An 18,164-nucleotide genomic window follows, 5' to 3' on the forward strand; every position below is an offset into this window, starting at 1 on the left:
ATTTTCGTGAGTGACATAACTGCACATAACATGTTCTTATTATGCAGTTTTTCGAACAATATAGAGTTTAAAATTTGGACATGTTGCATTTCTCTTCCTACACTGTGACTGCTATTTTTTCGTTCTTTTTTTTTTTTTTTCAGGGAGGGGTTTTGTTTAAGCAAGCAACAATTTTCAATTTAATTATTAAATCCTGCGTGATGAATCTATATAACACGAATCTATACATTAAAAATTGACATCGCGTGCAATATTACAATCTGTGTGCGTGTGACAGGAAATGTCAGTCTTGAAAAGAAAACAATGCGAAGAAATAAGCAAAGAGAAATTAGTGTCTCCTTTATGCCCCGTTTTTTATCTAAATTCTGGGAACTGAATCCAGAAAACTACATATAATACGAAATAAACATTTGACTTCTCTCAGGTGTTTTTACTGTCGTTTTAGTGTAAACCAGCAAATTTTGAAAGCGCGCGCCAAATAGAGTTCGGTATAGAGCAGAGTTACGTTCACCACTGAAAAGCAAAGATGGAAGACAGAGAGAAGGGAGAGTGTAAAACAATCCGAAGAGCAGTCAGCGCACATTAACTCACCCTGATAAGGCATTGGAAACAGTATTGAATACAGCACCTGTCTACGCGAGTCTGTGAGAACTCCGTGCTCATGAACAAAACAAGATCACGACAAATATAAATCGTGTGATCAACGTCCTGGAGTGGACAGGCATCTCTAGCGTGCTAATTTACACCGGCACTGCTCACCAAGGCACGCTTACTAATCTACCTTGTCAGTCTTGTCAGCTACACTCACAGAGAGTTTGCTTGGCCGGAGAGCTGCAATCTTGGTAGAGTAAAATAAGAAATAAAACCACCCTTCCTCCCGAATCAATGATGACGTTGATGACTCGGCGCTAAACCCAAAACGCGCCACTTTTTTTTTTTTTTTTTTTTTTTTTTTTAATGGGGGGAGGGGTGGTATTAATTTTTCATTTTAATTGTCCAAGATTGTGGCTACTATCCTACGAGTAGGTTCTATTCTTTAAGATTCTGCATGAGCGGCAACGCAAAGCTGTCGGTCGTCTAGCAGTTCGATGGAAAAGAGAAAGGGAAGCTATAAAAATCGCCTGACGATGGCATGGAAATTAACCGATATCCGCGAAACTGCACTACTAGGCTGCATTGCATGATGGGACTACTTCCGACGATAATCGAGTGAGCCCCGACTTACCGCGAAGTATAATCTGATGAGAAAATTAATCGCCGGTCTCTTCACGGGTCGAACTGAGTCGAAACTGTGATACAAAGGAAATTGCTACTAAGAAAAAGTCGTTGTAAATTTATTGCTTTTTCATATCTAATAGGTCATAATCTCAGAATTATTCCCATGACATGAAAATTTAACAGATCCATGTAGACGTAAACAAGCGTTTCACACCGCATTCGTACTAATTTTTCGTGCTAACAATTTGCATTTTCCGCAACAAGAAACGTCGTAGAGCTCTGTTTTACTGCGCGCTGATTGGTCGATACTTAGACCCCCTGTGACCAAATGGAACGCCGCTCGAGTCTGACAACACACGCTTCATCCTACTCTTCCAATATGGCGAACCCAAGGAAATTTGCCGAGAAAATCGCGCTGCATACTCAAAAACAGGAGGAGGAAACGCGTGCTTTCGAACAGATAATGAAAGAGGTGTCCATGCTCGAGGTATTTGTTATTTTCTTTATTAGGAAATAATTTTCTGGGTCTGGTTTGTTGCTCGTTGTTGACATGTCAGTCCACAGCTGAATGTAGATTTCTCCTCTGTTTGCAAGACGACCAGAAAGCCCCAACATCAGCAAATACAGTCACACTACCGTGGTGGATCACTGCCGAATGTGAACTTCAGCCTACACGCACAGAACCGCCTTGATTTACAGGTCATTTATTGTTTTGCACTTTCTGATTGTGATTTTCTGCTGTGGGATTATGTACATTTCTTTGCATTTTGTTTTGAAGGTTCGAGTCTGATAGAGTGATACTGCTTTCGATCTACAGAATGCGTTAAATAATCTGGATGATCTCAAAGTGATGCACAATGTTGGTGATCGAATGCCTATGAGGGACAGACGATTTCCAGGCAGCCGAACAGTTCCATTTAACACGAACAATCGTTTTCGGACAATATCCTTCTTATACTCTAACAAGAGTTTTTCACCACAAGCTTAGTCAAAGTAAAAGGACTTTGAGAAGCAGATGTCACGATATGATTTGTAGATATTACAAATTATAACTTTGTCAGTACTTAGCTTACCTATTTCCCTATAGCTTGTTTCTTTATCTTTGAAACCTTGATTTGTTTGAAATTAAATAAGTGTTCCGCGTAACTGTTAAATAAATGTGTAGATCTTAGCGATGTGGAAAGGGAAAAGTTACAGTATACGTTGCCATGAACCAGTTTAGTCCACGACAGAGTTAATAAGTTGATTTCTCACAGATTTATCTAGCCTTAACCTTGATTACATAGACCCATCGCCTTACCATGTCTCTGGCTGCCATTTGTCACCTCCACAACATATGGATCAAGGATGGGGAGAACGAAGGTATTAAAATCTAGTTTATTCTTGTGTATAATGATAGCTAGTGAGGTAGTAAGTAGCAGTCTCGCATTCTACGTCTATTAAGTTTTACTTATGATTTCGGGTTCCGTTCTGTTCTTTTGAAAACGCTGATGTCGTTTTCAGTTATGTAGTTCGTGGCAGCAGATGTATTTTTATTTCGAACGGTTCGATTTTTGTTTGTGTAGCGAAAGGCTCGTTGTGGTTGATGGGTGAATTGACCCTTGGTTTCCCGCGCAAATTTATCCTCGACACAAAATGAAAATTTCTGAGCAGTCTACCTGTTCAGTGACTAGTGATTTATGTCTTCATTACTGTAAACAGGCTCGCGATTTTCGATCTTCGATAAGATCTCGTTGGGATTTGATGTTCACCTGTTGGTTCTGTTTGCGTTGCTGAAAGTGTGTACAACACTATCACGATTGAGAACTACACCAAGCTATCGATTAGAAGTCACTTTCGAAATTTCACGAGGTTCCGTAACTTCGGGATATGTGGATGATCCTAGCAGCTGATCCACTTTTTTTTTCCGATTTGTGGGTCGTGTTAATTAAGTGATTGTTAGAGAACTATATATATGTTCAAATAGAGATTAATTTCATGTTCGTATTATTTGCATGTATGAGAAACACATTCTAAATAGTTTATTTAGCAAGAGATTCACAAACACTTAGCTGTCTCTGTGTGTTCATGATGAAGTTTTCCTTCAGTGTTCTTAGTGCTAGTGTTAAATTTGACTGATTGATTCTGTTCAGTTCTTAACTCAATTGTTGTCAAACATGAGGTCTGACCGTAAAGCAACCTTTTAGGTCCAGTTGAATGATCAAACATTTTTACTCAACATGTCGTGACCTTGCCAAATGATCCAACCATGTTCTTTACGTAGAACTTTGGTTGAAAATATATTATCTAGGAATGGCTAAATGATCAGACATGTTCATCCAACACAGCATTTGGATGAAAATTGATGTTTGATGGCTTAGAGCTGGTGCATTTGATGGGTGAACAAGTTCAAGGCCAACTTGTCAACCTTAGTGTGTGCTCAGGACTATTACATGTTACACCAATCTTGCTCCTAGAGGGTCTGCTTGTAGTTGTCAGTGATAAGTAAGGAGTAAGGGGTCTGGGGATGAGACTGGTTTGTAAGCAGAACCTTCTTTTGTCCCAGAGCTGCCTGTCCTTCTTAGGTGTCTTCTTAGCCAGTAGGACCTTGGCATAAGAAAAGCTGGCTCTGATCTGGATAAACATGATTTGACTGGCTAGACTCTTGAACAAAGATTTTCACCACATCAATGCTGCTTGCCTTCCCGAAAATATCCACTGGTTGATCTCTAGGTACAGTTGAACCCGGCTAATTTGAACTTGGTTATTTCAAATTCCCCGTTATTTGGAACTAAAAATAATTTTCCTAGGATTCACCCTTCAGTCAATTACTATTCAGCAAATTTCAAACTCCAGCTATTTCAAACTATTTTTCATTTGCCCTGGGAGTTGGAAAGAGTGGGGTTCAACTGTAAAACCATTTGGTTACACCACCTACAGACCAATTAAAAGATCAGTAAAATTCTGGCTAGGAGTGGCATTCATATGTTTTGTTATGAAGGACTTCGCTGAAAATTTTCAGTGAGAGCCAGTTTCAAACTTCTGAAGGTCTGTGGGTGCTGTATTTGTATGTACTTGTAAATGATGAACCGAACTAACCAAAAACATGTTAAAAACTATTTTGAAACTGACCTAAAAGAATGAAGTTGATCTTATACAAAAACTGTTAAAAACTAAATTTTCAGTAACCCTCTGTTTTCTTTGTCAGACTTGAATCAGTGTCAGTGTCGCAACAGAAGGCTGCTAAGAAATTATTTGTTTTGAACAAAAATTTTTATAAGATCAGTTTTATTTACTTTTTTAGATCAGTTTAAAAGTACTTTTTAATATGCTCAACACTGATCACCCAAATAACATTACCAGAAACAGTTGATCCCAATGTTATCCACCATTTCAACCAAAAATGGTGGGAAAAAGTCATGTGAAGTACAATTTCAACCAAGTCAAACTCTGGTTAAAAGTGTTGGTTCCAGTAGAACACAACCTTATAGCACCAGTGTTTGTTTTTACCAACATTAGCTCTCAGGAATTGCCTCCTAAGACAAAGAAACTTGAATGACAGCAAAACATTCTTAACAGGCACTTGATTACAAGTGCATTGTATTCTTTTGTTGTCACAATTGCCTAAGTCAGACCAAGAAGTCACAATAACTTAAGTGATTTGATCTAACAAATATGCAAACCTTTTTCTCAATGTAGAATTGCATCAGATTCTGCTCTTCATGACAGTGTAATGCGTGCAGAAGTGAAACCAAAAGGTAACCCAATGTTTTGTGTATTAACAATAATAATATTCTCTACAGACCATTATGTGTGGGGAACCAGGGGCAGATCTAGGGGGGGGGGGGGACAGGGGGTGCACACCCCCTGAGATGAAGCCTTCTTCTTGGTATTCGCTTTCAAAATTTGTTTACCCCACCAGTCAGTTACGCCATTCCTTAGTGGTGCACCCCCTCTTAAGAAAAATCCTGGACCTGTCTCTGGGAACAGTCTGTAGAGATTGGCAGTGATAAATCACGTCACAAATTGTCATTGTTTCAAACCAATGCACTTAGCCACCCATTTCGTATGGCCAGTTTCTACAGTAATTGAAATGACACAACTAAAGTAGTGACTTGTTCACTGTAGTTTGCTTCTTAATAATATTGTGCTAATCAGGCAGTAAAAATAGTGAAGAAAACTGTAAAATGTGAAAATAATAGTAATAGTAATAATAGTAATAATAATAATAATGATGATGATGATAATAATAAAATGTAATAAAGTGAAATACATTAGATAAATCAGTTCAAAGTGTTTAAATAAATGAATGTGTAAACCCCACACTAACAGAGTGGCCTAATAGTAAGTACACGATTCTGGATTAAGCAGTCCAGGTGTGAGCCCTGATCAGGTCATTGTGTTACATGTGTTTGAGCAAGACACTGTACTCTTTCAGTGCCTCTCTCTATCCAGATGTGTAAATGGGTACCACGAAATTTAATGCTGGGGGTAACCCTGTGATGGACTAGCATCCCATCCAGGGGAAAGTAGAAATACTCCTAGTCACCCTAATGTTCAGAGTTTCGGCAGTATGCAACACCTGTCCTAAGGCAGATTTTACCTTATCTTAACTTACCTCTCAATTAACTTGAGTACAGAGCTGGGAAAAAACCTGGCCTAGAATTTGATTGTACAGTACATCATGTGAATTCTAAGGTATTCAGGGGAAAATTAAGAAAGTAAAATTGGTAGTTTCTGTCTTGAGAGAGGAATAACAGTAGTTATCTATATACATGTAATGTACAATGTAGTAGCCGTGGCATGGTCTATTGGAAATCCACCGGTCTGGTTGTTTCCTTCTTGTTGTAAATAGTCAATTTGGCTGTGCCTTGTTTACCATTCATGTCTAGCGTAACCTGTGGGCTTATTGTCCAACTGTGAATTATTTGTGAATGTATGCATCACAGTTGTTACTGCGTCACCAATCTCATAGTATAACATGATACATTGTAAACTGTATTGAGCTTATGTGTGGCTTAAACCTTTAACCTTTATTTTCTTTTAGAAAAAACATTGCCATCGTATGAAGTGAGAAAGGTGAGATAAATTATATGATTTAGGGGACTGCGGAATGTGTTACGGGTATGCACGTGAAATTAAAGTTTGAAATACTGTCACTTACATCTAAGCGTTAAAATTGTGATGCCGAAACATGCCCTGATTGGGTGCAAGCATTTCTTGCTCCTGCCAATATCTCATGGTTGTATTTGAAGTAAAACCGCTTTCACGAAAGGTGTATGCATATTGACACAGGTCATGGTCAATTTCTCTGAGGAAGTCTTCAATGTCCAATCTTTCTGCCATTTTGTGTGCTGAACTGTGAGTGTGAAAGCTCGCACCATGGTCTGCTAAACTTCAAATGTTTGATGACCAATCATGCCACGTTTGACACCTATTTAGAGCATGTCTCAGCGTCATGTGTTCACGCTTAGATGCAAGCAACGGTATATGTCTTGTAAAGAACAAGAATCTAAAAGATTGTTTCCTTAATTATTTAGATTTTTTTCCCAGATTTTTTTTTTCCGGTGACAATTAATATAACTACCAGAAGGTATTGGACAATAAATGCTACAAGATCTGATGACTTAATCAGGTTACAGGAAAAAAAATGGTCAAAACATATTTAACTTTGCGGCAAAAAAATCACCTTTCATGTACACAGTACCAATATAAAGGAGTATATTTTTCAAATTCTGATATTTGTGCATCACAAGAATCAAGTATGCTTTACCTTGTCTAATTTAAAAGGAAAACTGAATAGGAGAATAAACATTTCTTAAATTTATGACCTTTATTTGCAATGTTAATTCTCCATGATGTAGAAAACTATAGCTGTAGCCATGATAAATAATAAATATGATCTACCAAACAAGCCCATTTAGTCACTGCAGGGAAGAAATATTGATTGGAGATTTAGGAAGGTACCACCAGAATTGCTTCCCAGGGGCACAATCTGTTTGCTAAACTTTCAATTAAAGTTTTATATCTCCATTTTGACTTTTTGAAAAGCCCACCTGTGTGCATAAAACAAATTGATCATAAAGTGCAGTGTAGTAGAATTTATCAGATCCATTAGCACATTTCACATGTTTCTCTACAAAAAAAAAGAATACAAAATATGGATTTTTGCAAAATCAATGGGAAGCATTTTATTTAACATGCAGACTGTAATTTTAGTTTTAGAGTGCTAAATAATCTAATTGTTTCAATAGCAATGTCATATTTTATGTGGGAATCATTAAGTTTTGTGTCCCATATTCTTCATTCTATAAGCTTAAAATTGTGTGTTTACGGAAGTATTTGCATCCGGCTATGCAAAGTCAATTATCAATTTATGTTTCAGTCAGGTTTTAGAAAATAATAATTATAGTATGACTACTTGATCTGGACCAACTAGAAGGAAACTGACCTATCAAAACGTAATTGAGAACAGTGCAGTGAGAAATGATTTTTGTAAACAGACCAATGATGTTGAAGCATCTAGACAATAGTTCTAGAACAAAATTTAAAACCAAGTGAAGGCAAATGAATGTCTGTTAGACTTGAATTTATATGCTGTTGAGCTCTCTATTCTGTGTGAGCTCTGCAGATCCCATTCTTGATGCGAGTTCAGTGTTTTCCATAAGCACCATCAACTGATGAAAAGCACTGCTACGTAATCCTTTGCACGCTGTCTACTCAAGATGCAAAGTGTGCATAAGAAACAATGTTAACATTTTCCTGGGTTTTTTTTCTTTTCTTTTTTTTGGGGGGGGGGTTGGGGGTGGGGGGGAGTTCTGAATGCCTAGTGCCAGAGCTACAACAAATCATTCTCACTTACTTCAAATTTTTGGCAGAACCCTGGAAGTTGTCCTAATATTTTAACTGAAAAGTCTAGCTTGAAAACTCTCTTTGTGATGCCAAACCAAAACAATTTAAAATTGCTTAAAATGTGAATTAAAACAACATTGTTTCCTTTAATCAAAGGATGACAAAGTTTCCTTAGAGATTAATTTTGGTTAACTTTGATCCATGTGGCGTGCTTCAAGTAATTGAACTGATTAGTTCTATGACAGTTTCTATTGTCTATTGTAATGCAAGCCTATATGTAAGATATCTACTCACCAATATTTTTATTGTACAGGTTCGTAGTCAATCAAGACCAAAGTCATGTGAAGTCTCTGGAATGTAAGACTTTAAGCTGTTGTTTTGGTTTTCTCTTGCCTGTAGATAACAGTGACTCATCGAATGACAATTTTTATTAATATCAGGGGTGGCAAATTACTCCTTAAATTTTGGGCAAAATCTCATTAATTTATTATTTCACATGTGAAATTACCAAATTGCCATGGCAACATTGGGCATGAAATTTTTCGATACAGTAGACAAGTGAAAAATCCAGGATTGTCAGTGTGATTTGTCACCCATGATATTGGAAGGTAATCAAATGGTGTACTTGTAAAAATAAGGAATAATTTCACTTGCGTTTTGTCAAAATTCTAATAATTTCCGTTGATTAAAGGCTTGGTAAATTATTAGAATTTTGACAAAACATGCGTGAAATCACTTGTCACCATTTGTATATGTACATATTTAGTATTTATTAATCAATTAAAAATTATGCATATCCAACCTGCAAATGTACATGTAGTAATTTAGCAATCATGTATTCAGAATGAGTGAAAAAGTTTTGCATTTTGTCACTGTGGACATCACATAAGGATTTTTTTTTTTGAAAATATGAAATGTTGCTTTTAATGAAATAATCTTGTCACAAACTTGAAGCTGTATCTAGTTGGTCTTAGGTTCGAAATTAAACCAGATATATATCACTTGACATATGCATCATGATTAAAATTGTTTCATTTTGTGATGTTGATTGACAGGATGTACCCATCAGCAGAACACATGTCACAGACAGGACCCAACTTGCCAATAGTCGCTGCCAATACTGGTGGTTCTCTTCCAGATCTTACAAACCTGCATATTCCGTCTCCACTACAAACACCCATCGATACTGATGAACAAGTAAATCAGGTGTTGTCACCTACCCAGCCTTTTCCAGTGTCGCAAACAAGACAGAGTCCTGTTCGACGACAACAAGGCAATCAACAGCAGTTAAGAAAGCCACAATACACAAACCAAGTCCCACTTATGGATGTAAATCTCACACCACTTGAAAACAGATTGCAACAATTCCAGTTGTATCCACAGGGAAATATTCCAAATAACGATTTCAGCTCACATGGTAGCTCACCCATTACAACAAGTGCATCACCTACTCTTTCTCCCACATCATCGTCACCAGTGACACCCCTTTTTGGTAACTTACCAACCAGTCCATTGTCATCATTTAATCCAGAGCTCTACTTTAAACAGCAACAGCAACAGCAGCAGCAAACACAACAGGCAAGCACGCTAGCATTACAACAACAACTTGAACAATTTTCAGTGCATCGTCCAATGGCAGTAGGAGGGATGTTGAATTCTTCAATGCAACTTCCCTTCCAAACTTTGCTAGCACAAACACCAACAACGATGCCAGGGCAAGGAATGCCTAGCTTAGGGCATTTTTATGGGCCGGGTCATTCACGGGTACCAGATTTAATTGTAACTGGAATAGATGATGATGGAGCAAGATCAGACTTTGCTAAAGATCTTAGTACAGCCATGGCCCATATTGGAGGAGATGATACTGGTGAAATGTACTCATCTGATGAGGTTGTGCTTGATCCATTAGATGTAGAAGGCTTTCAGATGTTATCTGGTCAGGATTCAGAGCTCACTGATGCTGCAACAGAAGATCAGTTTCGCCTTGACCGCCTGGGGTAAGTTAAAGGTGTTTTCAGTTTCTCTCTCTTGGTGTAGTGGGAATGACATGCAGCAACAGTGTTCAAATGAACCAGCAGCTCATCAGCCCCATTCTTGTTGTCTGTAAAAGGTTCTGAACTGAGCTGTCTTTCAAGGTGTTACTACTTTTGCCTTTCACTCTGTATTTTCCCCATTAACCTCTTAGCATCTTATTGGTTGAATTGGATTAACAAAAAAAAAACAGCTTTAGTATGAAATTTTTTTTACATGAATATCAGACTTCCCCTTGTAATGAGGAACACCCATTCACAGACTATTAAATATGATTGTGCACACCACTTAATTGTTCTGTCTTATTCTTGATTTTCAGATCTGCACGATTACACTGAATAATGAAAAATATACTTCTTAAAGAAAGATGCTGTATTTCCTTCACTAACCACTGGAGATCTTTCAAAAAGAATGCTTTAACTTTCCTTGTGGAATTGCTGTATAAATGCAATATTATTGTGATGACCTGTTTTTATCCCGCGGGTAACTTATTTTTGAATGCATCGTAATTAATTGATTAATTAATTAAATGTTATGATAGGTAATGTAAATTAGGTTTTAGTATTTTATTAAGGGTTACAGGCAAAAAGTAATAAGATTGTTCTTCCCAAGGTAACCCTTTTGTATCCATAATTGTCACAGCGTGTATCATAGAGTATGGTTTCGTGTGTAAATAGAATTTCTCTCTCCTGTAGACAATAATTGCCAATATTATTGGCAATCGTGCAGTATAATTATTATGTAATAATTATGTAATAATGTAAATGTGTAACACTGTGGTGAACAAGGAACATTTTTTACTGCATAGCTTCAGTTTCACCAGAGGCATATTATAGCAAAGGACAGAAAAACAAGCAACATTGATTATTTGTTCAATTCCTTTTAACTTTTTCACCTAATTAACTATGTTTCCAGTCAAATTTTCAGCTAAGAGGGTTTTTGCAGACGTACACAGGAACATGCCATACAGATACCAGACAGTCCAAGGCAAGATAGCTGAATCAGTTATGTTATACAATATGCCCCAGTACAGACTCATGACCACTGTGAAGTTCATTTTAAGAATATATCATCTATACTGAAAGTTAAAACCCAAGCGGGATATCTTGACTAGCAAATAGTAGTGTGGGGCTGGAAGAGGCTCATCAAATAGAAATTGTGTCAGTGAAAGTTCAGTACGTTGTGATCTGGTGGCTAAATATACAAAAGAAAGAAATGCCTTTGTCTTATTTTGATGACTATTTCTACAAACTTATTTTCTCAGCAGCTCACATAATGTACTTATACCAGCATTGATCGCTCATCACCAAGGCTGTGGTCTTAGAAAAATTAAGAGGAACCCAAAGGTTCCCAACCATGAAATCCTGGGTGTCCAGCAGTTAAGGCCATATCAAAAAAGTGAGTTTTTCCAGTCACCCAAAGGCCAAAGTTAGTTGCCTGTGGCACCTGGGCGCTTCTAGAGCACAGCGCTGCTCTTTGTGATACATGTGTGCAGGTGGATTCACAAACTTACTAGTATCATGATGTTTGTCGATTCAGGCTGGAAGCTGTCTATCCTTATCTTTCACCATAACAGTTGTGGGCCAATCAAACGTATTTCGGAGCTCATCCGAAAAATAACCAGGCGCTGAAAATTGGGCAGGTGGGCTTCTAAATCATATGAGTGACGTGACTAAGTGAACCACCTTACTCATTGCACCGATTTCCCAATAGGCAGTCTCTAATACAACTTTCCCTGTATGCAATATTTAACGGTTCAGCAAAATCATTAGGGGAAATTCACGTTAAGACGAAATCCGATAGAAAATCGAGCAATTTCAGGTTTTAGTGGACAAAAATCTGGTACCAGACTAATTTCCAGTATTTTACAGTCATTTTTACATTTTCTTAAAGCTAAATACACATATAATTGCCTGAAGTAACACCGAAAACAATTTCCCACGGGAACGAGAGAAATTAAATTTCAAAGTTCAGAGAACTTGTGCAAACACAGGCAAAATTTCATCATCGGTTTCATTTTACCAGTACTTTCAAGTGTTTCATACGAAGTTCAACATTCGTTTTCCACATTTGGTGTTTCTAGAAATGATTTTTTTAGAAGATATTTAAAATAGTCGTACAGAAGTTTGCAATACGATGTAAATAATCTTGGTACTAGATTTGTGTCCACTTGTTACTTGAACTTCTGGTGGATTCCGTCTTAACACTTGGTTCTGAGCATGCATGTAGCTCACTACACGAATTTCACCAATTTTTGAGGTCATAGTTGATCTGTTTATTTAATAGAAGGGGCTACCAATAAAAGGGATTGTTAAGAGAATTTGCAAGGAAAAACGTTTTAGAGTGATCAGTGATTAAATTTGTTGGTTAATAATAAGTTAAGACCAAAATGACCGATAAGGGCGTGGTTTTCACCGCGCTCTTTACTTGGACTAGCAAGCTAGGATAAGACACCTACATATTCTATTCTGCTCAAAGATGCATTCTCAGAGAAGCAACGTGCCACAACAGATTAAACCTATTGATTCTTGACAGTTGCCAAGTTAAATGAAAGTATTGATTTCTACTGGTCCTTGTTAGTCCTCTTGAGTAGCAATAGCCATCGTCAAACCAATCTTGTAAATGTCAGCGAAGTATTCGCCTGTGTAGTAATTGGCAATAATAATAACAACAACGGTTTTAGGCCCACAATATCCGTGGAAAAGGCGATGTGTGTAAACCTAACAATAATATAAAAAATGATATGGCCGAAGGAAGGGAAGATTACAATTGGACTCTTTCAACAGCTTAAATCGAGGCAAACAGTCCAACGGTCAATCAAAACACCAATTATATTGGATTTGCTTTTTAAACAATTCCTCGTCGATTTGGATATCACCGCCAACAACTTAGGGCGCAGGGAAAGCTGGTAGGTTTTCAGTTGGATTTGGAATTCTATTATCTTGTGATAGATGGAAAAGATTTGACTTGGAGATACATCGTGTTCGGTCATCAGTAAATATAATGTCACAGCTTCAAATAATAAATGTTCATCTTCCAACCAAGTTTGAGTTTTTGGCTCTTCGGCTTTCTTTTCTATGTAGCCTCGATCTGTTTGGCCGACATTTTGCTGAAAGTCTTGCTTTGCTCTCTTTCTGGGAAGTGGTTCCAAATTGTCTGTGTCTCGCACGTTCCTACCAAACGGATTGGTACACGAACGGCAACCGCAAAAATTGTTGCAACAGTTGAAACGCTCGAAAACATGGACAGCGGGACTTATATGTTTTACAGAATTCGTTTTCCCTTGCCTTTCTCACTGCTCCGCGACCACAAGAGCATTTCGTTTTATAGTTTTCTTCTGATTTCGTGGAAGAGTTTGATGCGGCTGGTGGCACATCTGTTAAGTGGACACTTGGTTCAAGGCTGACGGTACCTGAGTCTGCAGTTGTTTCCTCGACGACTAAGTTGTAGTGTCCACTGCCTCTGTGATCATAGGCTAGAAAGAGGGGGACTTCACACAGTACGCGACCTCTGGGAATTACGTGAGTAACAGGGTAATTTTCCATGGAGGTGAAAATTACAATAGGCATTTGTAAAATGTTACTCATCGCCAGTGGAATACAGTTACCCAACTCCGAATCGTAAAATCCGGGCTCTTGGAACTTTTGGGCTTCTTTCTCATAAAAATCAGTTGATGTCACAAGAAATGGCTCGTAAACATGCCGATTTTGCCCGAAAAACTCGTCCTCCACGATTAGCCTCCGCAGAACGATTACCTTCTCGTTTTCAGGCATGTCTCTGCTGAGCCCAATCGATTTCAAATGAGACTCGATGTCGGAGTTCTCTGCTATTGATGTAAACGTCAAAGATTCAGAGATAGAGTGAAAAAAAACAGTCTGCGTCCCCTGGCATCGGCGACAGAGCTGTTCCTCTGTGCGTACTCTTCCTCTGTTCTTCTGTGCCTACTGTTCCTCAGTTCGTACTGTTCCTCTGTTCCCACTGTTCCCCTGTTCCTCTGTCCCTACTGTTCCTCTGTTCTCCTGTTACTTTGATCCTACTGTTCCTCTGTTCCTCTTTGCTTACTGTTCCTCTGTTCCTCTGTGCCTACTGTTCCTCTGTTCCTACTGTTCCTCTGAGCCTAATGTTCTCATGTTCTTCTGTGCCTACTCTTCTTCTGTTCCTCTGTGCCTACTGTTCACCTGTTCCTCTGTGCCTACTCTTCCTCTGTGCCTACTGTTCCTCTGTTCCTACTGATGCTCTGTTCCTCTGTTCCTACTGATGCTCTGTTCCTCTGTGTCTACTGTTCCCCTGTTCCTCTGATCCTACTGTTCCTCCGCTCCTCCTTGCTTACTGTTCCTCTGTTCCTCTGTGCTGTTCCCGCTGTTCCTGCTGTTCCTACTGTTCCCCTGTTCCTACTGTTCCTCTGTTCCTCTGTGCCTACTGTTCCCCTGTTCCTCTAATCCGACTGTTCCTCTGTTCCTCTTTGCTTACTGTTCCTCTGTTCCTCTGTGCCTACTGTTCCTCTGTTCCTCTGTTCCTCTTTGCTTACTGTTCCTCTGTTCCTCTGTTCCTCTGTTCCTCTGTGCCTACTGTTCCCCTATTCCTGTTTGCTTACTGTTCCTCTGTTCCTCTGTGCCTACTGATCCCCTGTTTCTCTGTGGCTACTGTTCCTCTGTTCCTACTATTCCTCTGTTCCTCTGTGCCTACTGTTGCTCCGTTGCTCTGTTGCTCTGTTTCTCTGTTCCTCTGTTGCTCTGTTGCTCTGTACCTACTGTTCCTCTGTTCCTACTGTTCCTTTGTTCCTCTGTGCCTACTGTTCGCCTGTTTCTCTGTGCCTACTGTTCCCCTGTTCCTCTGTGCCTACTGTTCCTCTGTTCCTCTGTGCCTACTGTTATCCTGTTCCTCTGTGCTACAATTCCTCTGTTCCTCTGTTCCTACCGTTCTCCTGTTCCTTTGTGCTACAATTACTCTTTTCATCTGCAGTACAATGACGTCAAAATTAGGTTTGTGTTCCTCTTCGTCGAACGCAACCAGTACAACCATCGATCGGTGATGGAGAAGATATGACGTCCTCCAAGGGCTCTTAGAGAACAAAGGAACATGATGAATTATTTCAAGTAAACAAGGGATATTCTTTTGGGATTGACTTGAGAGAACAAGGAATATATCTATTACCTTATTACATGAAATTTTCGCGTAATTGCGGAAATTAAGTGTCGCGAAATATGCGCACCTCAAAATCACGAAATAAACGTGTCGCAAAGCTTTCATGTGATAAGGTATTAAAGGGAACTTTGTCAAAACGTTGTAGGGAACAAAGGAATTTATAAATAGGGAACAAGGGAGGAAAAATGAAATTTTCAAGAGATCGAGGGAACATGCTACCCCCCTCCCCCCTTAGATATACTGCTTGCAGTCTCGTTGATAATTGGTTCAGTCGAAGAAAGTATGTTTTTTGAGAGCTGTTGTTTTCAAAATGAATCAGACTGTCCTAAGAGTTATCTATTTAACAAATTGACGTCAGTTTTTTATGCGTCTGTCTTCTTATTGATGATAAATTGCATAACAACATTGTCAAAGTGGCTGTGGAACCACAAGCCGCAGGCGAGTGGTTCCGCAGTAAACTTTGACAATGTTATGACGAAATTTATCAAGAAAATTATTTGCTTTGCAGACTTGCATGGCCGTAACCATAGTAATTAAATAGAGAAAATTTGTGAGACGATTTAGCAACGGAACTGTACCTACAGAGATCTTAATCATTGTGGTCAGAAAGTAACAAATTCCCTCATCATCGTACCTTTGTTAGGCTTGTTGGTTTGAAATGACCCAGTACATTCGACGAGTCTTGTATGTTAAGTCCTCATGGAGTCCGACATTAACAGTTTGTTAGAGAATAAAAATGCAAGCCAGAATGTACTCTATATATTTATCTATTCGTTATTAAATTATTAAGGGAAAACTTGTTTTTGGTGCAGGGTAATATAATCGTATCGTGGGATGTTTCGGAGCATTGCCTGATTTTAAGCCGAAAAGGACTAGGTGTGAGTCTACAAATTATGGGATGAGCAGCTATTGATCCACATAGTCATAAAGTGCAGACCAAGCTTTACAAAATCCCTAAATTTCGAGCAAATAGACCCAATAGTAAGCAAGATACAACCATTTGAAAACATCAAAATTCGCAAAAAAATGTATGGCCATGATAACCAAATATTTCTGTGTAATTTTGGCGTTTTTAAATGGCTGCATCTCAGTCAAAACTCGCCTGATTAACACTAAACTTGAGGATTTTGTGAATCTCGGTGTGCTCTTTCTGACTATGGGGATCAATAGTTGCTAATCCCATAATTTACAGACTCGTACCTAGTCCTTTTCGGCTTGAAATCAGGCAATTGGAAAGGGTTGCTTGGTTTTCTATTTTATTACTGATCAATTTATAATTTCCCCTTACATTTTGTCATTATGAAGTTTTGTCTAAGAATGAAAACTTGAGTTATTCATATTCCATTGAGTGCTATCATTTTAGGGATTTTCCAGCTGTATTTACTGTTGCTATGGTTAGTTCGTTTTTGGCGTCAATCGAGATAACGAAATAAAGTTGATGTCTAGTTTTTGGAAACGCTCGTCCTGGAAATAGTCATTTGGGATTCCATGACTCATCAGGATTTTGTTGTGTAATTTTTCGGCCAAACTTTATTCGTTTAGTAGTCCTTTTTGGACCTTGAAATAGGGTTGTTTAATTAAAATTATTCGTATCTCGTTCGCACTTCGCACAAAGGTGCAAGGAAATTAATAGCACTAAGGTGTCCTTTTGAATATGTTTAAGCTCGAGAGTGCGAACAGGTAATGATATGGACTAGGCGGGCTTAAGATTTGAGAAAGGCCAACCCACGAACTTGGGATTGTGCAATTGTTTTGATAGTAACATTTATGTCGCAAGAAATATTTAACAACAACTTTTATCTTTTAACTTAGTATTATCCTCAAGTTTTGGTCAATAAAAACCACGATTGTTACTTTTATATTGTTCACGTTACCTTATTTAGGTCAAACACTTACGAATAGTCAGTTAAAATCAAGGTAGAAAATGTTTTAGTCTACCTCGATAACTTCGAAGGAAAATATGCTAAGTACTTAGTGCGCAGTCGCGATGGAACCTTATGCGAATTGCGCATGACATTACGTTAGCATAACTGACAGTTTGACAGTGATCTGATGGATCGTGTGGTTGTCCCTTTAAGGTGGCTCCCTGTAGTTTTAAAATTGCACGCGCACATAGGACGAAAGCTCAAGTAATCTGCGCGCGCCCAAAGGAAAACGTTAGTGTTTTTCGATTTTTATGACGTCAACATGAGGACAAAAAGCAAAACTGACAGTGAATTTCCTCGCGTTGCCTTCGGTGAATTTTTTTTAAATTTGGCTCAGTTGTAACCACAACCAATTCAATTAAAATACCCTATTTTTGTTAAAATCTGTCAGAGCTAATCTAATGTATTTAGAAGAATGACAAATTACAGAATATTGGAAAAACCGTCTGAGCAACCATGACTTTTTACGAATTCAAAATGTCAGGCAATATCATTTTCATGATGTGGCAAATTAAGTATGAAAAATTGTCACCGAAAGAAAGTATAAATATTAAAGAGTTTAGGGCAAAATGAGGAATATATCTGCCTGTCATTAGATGAGATGTTGCCATGGTAACGGCCTTAAACCAAAAATCGACAACCAAAATATAAGCCTTATTTTAACAGTACCCATACTAGTAAATCTCTACAGGGAAATCTCTACAGAGAAATTAACTAACTTTTCTAACTCGCGCTCTATAGGGATGGTGTTCGTAAATACTCCAGGGAGCCACCTTAAAAGGAACGTGACAAGTGAACTCGTGGTTGTTGTTGTAATAGTTGTAATCAGTAAAGAGTGTAAACAGAAAAACGCTGTAACAACTGTCATTGGAAATTAAAGTGAATTAATAGAACAAAAGAGTGTTGAGGTGATCTGCTAGTTTCCCCAAAAGTCTGCTTCAACAAGTTCATGACACATCGGCTGACTGAGCTGTATCTTTATAACAGTTAGATGTTAAGGCGTGGCCAGTCCAC

At 38.3% G+C, this 18,164-nt stretch overlaps 2 protein-coding genes across 2 annotated transcripts; one reads left to right on the forward strand and one right to left on the reverse strand.

Moving 5' to 3' along the window:
- Positions 1-173: 173 nt before the first annotated feature.
- LOC145502773 (CREB-regulated transcription coactivator 1-like) lies at positions 174-12,036 on the forward strand. Its single transcript, XM_081482151.1, has 9 exons — positions 174-1,705; positions 1,813-1,917; positions 2,036-2,161; positions 2,501-2,580; positions 4,897-4,955; positions 6,245-6,276; positions 8,363-8,406; positions 9,105-10,046; positions 10,400-12,036. The coding sequence occupies exons 1-9, from the start codon at positions 1,547-1,549 to the stop codon at positions 10,416-10,418; spliced, it is 1,566 nt and encodes a 521-aa protein (XP_081338277.1). The 5' UTR covers positions 174-1,546; the 3' UTR covers positions 10,419-12,036.
- A 1,065-nt stretch (positions 12,037-13,101) lies between these two features.
- On the reverse strand, positions 13,102-15,102 carry LOC145492954 (uncharacterized). Its single transcript, XM_081472365.1, has 2 exons — positions 14,949-15,102; positions 13,102-13,906 (listed from the first exon to the last, which is right to left on the reverse strand). The coding sequence occupies exons 1-2, from the start codon at positions 15,100-15,102 to the stop codon at positions 13,254-13,256; spliced, it is 807 nt and encodes a 268-aa protein (XP_081328491.1). The 3' UTR covers positions 13,102-13,253.
- Positions 15,103-18,164: the final 3,062 nt, after the last annotated feature.

The sequence above is a fragment of the Orbicella franksi genome, chromosome 1, assembly GCF_964199315.1.
Source record: "Orbicella franksi chromosome 1, jaOrbFran1.1, whole genome shotgun sequence".
In the NCBI taxonomy this organism is placed as follows: domain Eukaryota; kingdom Metazoa; phylum Cnidaria; class Anthozoa; order Scleractinia; family Merulinidae; genus Orbicella; species Orbicella franksi.